The sequence below is a fragment of the Setaria viridis genome, chromosome 5 (genome assembly GCF_005286985.2).
Source record: "Setaria viridis chromosome 5, Setaria_viridis_v4.0, whole genome shotgun sequence".
Lineage (NCBI taxonomy): Eukaryota > Viridiplantae > Streptophyta > Magnoliopsida > Poales > Poaceae > Setaria > Setaria viridis.
The window spans coordinates 4,751,150-4,758,437 of record NC_048267.2 but is presented as its reverse complement, the minus strand read 5'-3'; the positions used below and the strand labels follow the sequence as shown (position 1 = coordinate 4,758,437).

The window sequence follows — 7,288 nt, the reverse complement described above, 5'->3', positions numbered from 1 at the left end:
ATGCACTTGGTTTAGCAGCAGTTCTGTCGATGCATTGCCTCTGCATCATCTCATACAAACATGCCTACTTGCAGAACTGGCCAATCCTAGCTTAGCAGTACTGCAAGTATGCCACTGAAAATGGCAAAACAGTGCGACAACGCCCTTTCAACCATCATTCCACGTTCCAGCACTACTGGAAAATTTAAATAAATGGTAGGTCAATCGTATTGTAATTATGCCCACAAGGAATTGGTCCTTTCAAACTATTTGTTTTAATGATGGACCAATTCCTTACTAATCTTGAGAGCTGGCCTCTTTGGTTCTCTGCTATCAGTATAAAACGGCCTAGAGTTAGACAAGCATTTCTCAGAGCTTTCAGCAGCGTCGCTTTCATCTCCGGTCACCCAGGGTTTCCAGACTTGCAATCGATCCCAAGGGTGACGAGTATGTCTAAGGTTAGTCATGCATTTTATTTTGCTTGATTTTGTATATTCTAACCAGTTTCAGCCCAAAGTACTTATCAAGAAGCTGATCCTTGCATTTTTTTTTCCATCCGCACTTCGGCATGTATCTTCAGAAGATAGTGATCAGAGCTGATCTCATCGGCAGCAGCTGCAAGATGGCCATCTTGTCGACCGTCGCCAAGCTAGAAGGTACCCTGAAATTGGTTTGAACTGCACAAAGGCCCCACTTGTCAGTCATTAACTGCCCGCGCCATTCTCCGTGTCCTCCTTCATTAGGGATCAAGTCCATGGACATCGACGCCGAGAACTGCACGCTTACGGTGGTCGGGACTGTGGACCCGGTGGCCATCGTGCTAGAGCTCAAGAAGGCGTGCCTGGCGGCGGTGATCATCGGCGTCGAGGACGACAAGCCGAAGGAGCCCGAGACCAAGCCGGAGGAGGAGGAGGACGACGATCCCTGCCACTGCGTCGAGGCCTGCGACTGCAAGAAGGGGTGCGTGCCTGGATGCAACTGCTCGGCATGCGTGCTCCCGAACTGCTGCTACTACGGAACATTCAGGCATGCGCCGTATGGTTATGGCTGGTACTGGTAGCCTTGTGCGGCCATGAGAGGAGTGGCCTGCCACCTTTCTTCAGTTGTTTGTGTCTGTTCTACCAAGAAAACTTTGGAGTTCTGATTCTACGTATGTGTGATTATATTTGATCAAACACCAGTTCCATTATATTTCTTCTTGTGTCGATCGCGTGATTCGTTGTAGTATGAAAAAACATGTGAACGTTTGAGCTACTCCTACTAAGATGAAAAGGCACACCAGTTGCCATTGTAGCCCGGCCTGGCCCGTCCCAGAAAGACGTGGGGTCAGGATGTAGGCAGTCCTTCTTCAAAACAATGCCACTTTGTCTGTCTCGAAAAGTATCCCTAGTACGAAGGCGCATTCCTTAAACCATAAAATTTAGTTTGCAATGGTTTAATGAAATACAGTAAGCATAGTTTGTTCTCATTTCTGACGAGTAGAGAGATACCATTGGGCGATCGAGCTCTCTTACCGGCGCCTCCCAGCTAGAGCTCGTATGCCGTCATTGAAATGTACTGAAAAATGATAATGAACGCAAGTAATCATTCATCGCAGCTGCTGACGGTTTCTGACGCAAATAATTGGCTGTGCTAAGTCTTCGAAGCTTTGAAGGGAACCTGCGGCTCACCAGGTATCGACTCTTAGCTGCTGACATTTTCTCAGTCAACTCACTGCACCCCCACCATGAACAACATTGGGCTTTTTTTTTGGAAACAGGAGGGGGTGAACCCCTACTGATTATAAACATTGAGCATTTTTTCATAATATTTTTTTCTATAAGGGACTGGCCTGTGACATCCTTTTTTCTGAAGACAATGGATATGGCATCGACCAAACTCTCTGTGAAGTCGGCAATCGTTTGTCGAAAATAAACAAACTAAGAAGTCTCCTAGAACCAGGCTTGATGCGCTCGATTAGAAAACAAGCTAACATTAAAAGACGTGCTTGGTTTACCAATTCAGTGTCCATGTTCCATGGCCATGCATTCGTCTTGCAATTTGCATACCAACAACTCGATGCCGACTGGAAGAAAAGAGACCGATCCCTGCATACCGTCAGCGAAATGCAACCAACTCAGCAAGACGGTACGACCACGTCCTCCCAGCCGTTCAATGTTGCGTCGCCACCAATGTTCCAAATAGCGGGCTATAACATTTAGCGAAAAGCTCTTCTCAACCGCTATAGCTCCGCTACATCCTCTTATAATGTTATTATAGTCCGCTATTTAGTACAATGATATTGTAGCGGCAATTGTCAAAAACCATTGTAGCGTCGATGTAGCTCGCTATTTTAAAAATTGGTCGCCTCCGATCGAGAGATGGCGCCTCGGCGGTTGAGCTGACCTCTGGAATGACAGCTGCGTGCACGAGCCTTTTGTTTCCTTCGGGAGTTTTCGACATGGTCGCTTTCTTCTCCAGTCACCCAGAGTGACAACACCCAGTACGTACGTCTAGTAAAGTCAGTCATATTCTTTATTTGATTTTATTTTATATATCTACAATTTTTTGTTTGTTCTCTGCAGAAGGAAATTCTCGGTTAAGAGAAGTAACTAGCCAATGCATGTTATCCATGAACTTCTTGTTGATTTCGATCTGATATATTCGTATCTGATCCATCAAAGTTTGGCATTCCAGTCATCATCTTTATAATATGATTTCACCTTGATTGAACATCGACTTCATTTGCTATTACGCATGATGATCTTTTGTATCACGTAAGGTAAACGGACACCAGGAGTCCTTTTCTGATAATGTGTGCATGCATGGAGAGCAGGAATTAATCGAATCTTTTCTTCAGTTGCTGTCCTCACTCAGCATGGATTAGTTCGTTTTCTTCTAGATCTTTACTGGAACACAGTTGACCGAGAGGTTGCTACGTCACTTTTGCCTCGTCATCCCACCACATGAGTAAATCGTTAGTAACCTATACATGTATGGATTCTTTAGATTTTTTCAAACTTCATATTGGGTTGCATGTATCAACCAGTTCAACCTGAAAACTTAAACTGATGGGGAAAGGTGGACAATTCACTTGTAATCCAACACTTCAAGTATGTATTTTTAGGGAGTTTCATGATTCCACGAGTAGGAAGTCTGCATGGAATGTTTCCTTTCAAGAAAACAGTAAGGATACTCTAAAGAATCGTTTAAGAAACCATTAAAAAAGTTGTGTTAATTCGCTTTTGCTTTGTGCAAAACTACTGAACAAAGAACTCCTCACCAGGCTGGGTGCTTATGATTAGAAAACAAAAGGCTTGGTTTAACCGGTCTGTCATCGCATCGCATTGACATTTCCTACTTGCAGAGAAGTTAATAGTGCAGTCAACTATGGCAAAGCAGTAATTAAGACAGTATCCTTTCAATTTCCATCCTACGTTACTGTAACATCTCCTGAAAATAATAAAGAGTGGGTTAATCATATGACATCGGCCTAAATCATCTCGTCACATCAAACACAAGCATTCTTAGTCAATCATATGACTAGTTCCCACCCAATGTTTACATTTGGTGCTCAAGTTGACTTCTCGGTTTCGTAGCTGTTTCTCGGTTCGTAACAAGGTCTCCTGCATTCACCCGATGTTTCACACTTTCTCAAGACAGAATGTCTGAGGCAGTAAGATTGTTTATGCCTCTTCCAAAGAAAACTGAAGGGATAATTCTTGGTTAAGTAACTGAACAATGTCCATGACCAATTACTGCTAAACTTATTGGCTTCTTTTGGAGGTATGCAGAATACAGTGACTAGACCTGATCTCATAGGCAGGAAATGCTGGATTACTGCTATATTTTAAACTGTCACCAATTTTCAACTGCCAGCTTCACTCCCGCGTTCTAATCCCGCGTCATGAGTATGCTTACATGCATCGTCATGCAGGGATCATGAGTTTTGCTTGAATGTTAAATTTATTCAGCAAATCCTGCAGTTGTCATCAGCATAGAAAGGCTCCTTTTCAAGTTCTTTAGAGTTGATCGACAAGAATGCTACACATCACTTTTGCCACATTCCACAAGAAACTTAGTAATCTATTACTCCCTCTGTCCTAAATTACTATTCGTTCGTAACTTTTGTTATGTATCTAGACATATTATATATCTAGATGCATAGCAAAAACTATGTATCTAGAAAAGCCAAAACGAATAGTAATTTGGGACGGAGGAAGTAGTATCCGTATGAATACCAGCTTTCAATTAATACGGTTGCCAGTGAATTTCACCATCTTCCAGTCCAATCATTGATGCCAGGCAGGGGTTTGCTTAGGTAAATCGCATAATAGGTTTGCCTATATGATAGGGAAGGGGTGTGCTAGGGTAGATCTTGTTTCTTATGTTGCACTGGATGCAATCTTTTAGATTGATGTCGACCTCTTTGGATTTGAGATTCCATTGAGTTAACATGAAAGAGGAATTAGTACTAGAGAAAACAGCTTAGTTTGGTTGTCTGAAAAAATTCCAAAAACAATGTTGTATGGTTACCTCTTCAAGGGAAGAATTTATTGGTATTTTTTATTTTCAAAAACAAGTATTTCGAGTAAAGATTCATAACAAACTGTGACAAAGTGAACAAATATAGAAATTATTTTCTAGTTTTCCAAAGTATGCTTCCAGGAAAGGTGTTGTGATCAGGATCACATATTTTAGCAAACCGGGTGATATGTGTGTCCCACAACTTTCTGATTACTGAAAATGTTTGTTGGAGTGTTGGGTGAATTCAAACTAAAAACAAAACTTTGGGCTGACATTTCCACGAACGAAACCAACAAACAACGAGTAGGCGGACCCAGTTTGATGAGGGAACCCACATACAAGTATATAATATTATCCCCTAATTACTCCCTAAAAATTCCCATCCTAACTAACATGTGTACCAGCAAAATCCGGCCAATCCTTATGTGCTATAAGTCAGTGACATCTCAGAGCATGGGAATTGACTAAGCAGTACAGCTGACAGTTGCAACCTCCTGCATTCAGAAACAGGATTATGATAATCCCAACAGGGCGAGTTTGTATATGCGTGTGGAGCACAAGTGTGTGCATATTCCTACGACCAGGTCCCAGCCAATGGCGAAATGGTAGTCGGTGCTGTTTTGCCGAGTTGACTTCCAAGTTGCCGCCTACATGTACACTTCGAATCGAACAGAGATTCTGCAGAACATTCAGTTCCAGCAGCAGAGCCTCCTCCTCCCGACACGCGCGCAGTCTCTGCTGTCCAACCGGCCAGGGGTGTCATCAGCTCATAATGTCTAAGGTTCGTGATCATGCCTTTCCTTCTGCAGGTTAACTCTGAATTTCTCTGACCATGAACCATTTGTGCTGAACGCTTGTGTTGTCGATTGCTCATTGCAGAAGATAGTGATCAAAGCTGACCTCGTTGGCTCAAAATGCAAGAGTGAGATCCTGGCAGCTGTTTCCAAGCTCCAAGGTATCAAGTCACTGGACATCGACGCCGAGAAGTGCACGCTGACGGTGGTGGGGACCGTGGACCCGGTGTGCGTCGTGATGAGGCTCAAGAAGAAGTGCTTCGCGGCGTCCATCGTCAGCGTGGAGGATGACAAGCCCAAGAAGAAGGAGCCCTGCAAGGAGGCGTGCGAGAAGCTCTGCAAGGAGAAGTGCGAGAAGATCACCTGCTGCAAGGAGTGCAAGGACAAGTGCGAGAAGGAGTGCAAGGACAAGTGCGAGAAGGCCTGCGAGGCGTGGCTCGGGAAGGGCTGCTGCTCCTGCGGCCGCTGCAAGCCGAGCCCCGCCGCCGGCTTCTACTACGATCACCGCGCAGTGGCCCCCAGCTACCCCTACTACCACGGGTACCCCAGCAGCTACCCCTACTACGCCTGCTATGAAGAGAGGTCACCTGATGGAGCATGCACCATCCAGTAGCTCTGCTCTGGTCTCCAGGAGTTGTGTCTTGCTTGCTATGGCACGTTTATGGATCTCGCTCTGTATTTTTATTTTTGTTCATTGCTTTTTTTCCCGCTGCACTAGTGTACTATACGCATGTTTGTATTTTTGGCTTGGTTGTCTACCTTCCTCTGTAAAGATAATGGATCATTACAAGATCTGGCTCATATTTGGCTCCACAACTTGTGTAGGCAAATGAATTCTATCGGTCGAAGAGGACGGCTCGAATGGTAGATAAAGTTTGCCAGTATTTTTCATATCGTTTTAGATAATTGAAAGCTTATTTCCGGCTTTAGTCATCCTTAATTGAGAATGTATCGGACCACAAAACTTACAAATGGGTGCCACCATGGCAACAAAAAGTATACGTCCAAAAGGAGATATAGCAAGGCATTAGATGATCTCCGATAAACCCTAACTCCAAAAAGAAGTATAAATCTCCAATAAACAACTCGTATAGTCATCCTGCAGCATATATAGGTAAAGCTGATCACTTTACAATGCGTATCACATAGAAATCATGTACCAGGACGTCAAAAATTAATAGCAGGTTTAAACGGGTCAACGCAAACAATGCCGAAAGTCACCATCAACGATGATAATGGAAGCATCAACTGTCATCAGTGGTGGACCCAAAAATCAAGCATGAGAGGGGCTGAGCTATATGGTATAGGGGCAGGGGCAGGGATAAAAATTTGGCCGAAATTTCGGTCTTTGACCGAAATCACTGTTCATCCGAAATATCGCATTGTTCACTAAAAGATCCAACTTTTTAACTCGAATTTCGTCCGAAATTTTACGAATTTCGCTTATTTCGATGCGGACTGGAAAAAAAGCTGGAAATGAAATTGGGAACCCTGGGCAGGGCCGCAGGGGGCTGGAGCAAGATCGCACAAGCAAGTAGAATGAGCAGCGCTGAAAGGATCTTTGCGAGATTGGAAGATGCTAGCTTGACGCGAGATTGAGGTCCCTGCTTGCTGGGCTGAAAGGTGCTGCTCCATGCCTTTGCATTGGACTTATCAGGGCTGCCCCTGTGTTTTTCAGGGCCGGGCGAAACTAAAATTGGAGGCCCCAATTGAACATATATGTCAAAAAAAAGTTGCCGTTGAACACTTATCTGCATGCAAAATTGACAATGTTCATTGGTGAAAACAGTGGTCTATCAATCAATCAAGCACAAATAGCACACAAACTACTAAAATTAATTACACGCAAACAAAATAGAAAATACTAAGGATAGCACTTTCTAGATACATTTTAATTAAATGATTTCTTGTAACATTTCTTGACGCGAAGTCACGTTGTAGTGTTTGGGCTTGGTTATAGCAACTGAGTAGACCTTGGAACTTGACAAATATATTACTTGTATACATGA

At 43.6% G+C, this 7,288-nt stretch overlaps 2 protein-coding genes across 3 annotated transcripts; both read left to right on the top strand.

Annotated features, from left to right (window-relative positions):
• Positions 1 to 305: 305 nt before the first annotated feature.
• LOC117859039 (heavy metal-associated isoprenylated plant protein 2) lies at positions 306 to 1,170 on the top strand. 2 transcript variants are annotated; one of them, XM_034742210.2, is made up of 3 exons: positions 306 to 437; positions 560 to 635; positions 723 to 1,170. In XM_034742210.2, exons 1-3 carry the CDS (start codon positions 429 to 431, stop codon positions 1,037 to 1,039), a joined length of 402 nt encoding a protein of 133 aa, XP_034598101.1. In that variant the 5' UTR covers positions 306 to 428; the 3' UTR covers positions 1,040 to 1,170. The 2 variants fall into 2 exon arrangements, with proteins under 2 accessions (XP_034598101.1, XP_034598102.1); XM_034742211.2 differs by having other exon boundaries at positions 346 to 437; positions 563 to 635.
• A 3,847-nt stretch (positions 1,171 to 5,017) lies between these two features.
• LOC117859083 (uncharacterized) lies at positions 5,018 to 6,080 on the top strand. Its single transcript, XM_034742266.2, has 2 exons — positions 5,018 to 5,266; positions 5,365 to 6,080. The coding sequence occupies exons 1-2, from the start codon at positions 5,258 to 5,260 to the stop codon at positions 5,890 to 5,892; spliced, it is 537 nt and encodes a 178-aa protein (XP_034598157.1). The 5' UTR covers positions 5,018 to 5,257; the 3' UTR covers positions 5,893 to 6,080.
• Positions 6,081 to 7,288: the final 1,208 nt, after the last annotated feature.

Bases quoted from the DNA above. Each gene is read 5' to 3' on its own strand.
- LOC117859039 (XM_034742210.2), top strand. The intron at 636-722 runs GTACCCTGAAAT...CTCCTTCATTAG, and splicing joins GACCGTCGCCAAGCTAGAAG to GGATCAAGTCCATGGACATC.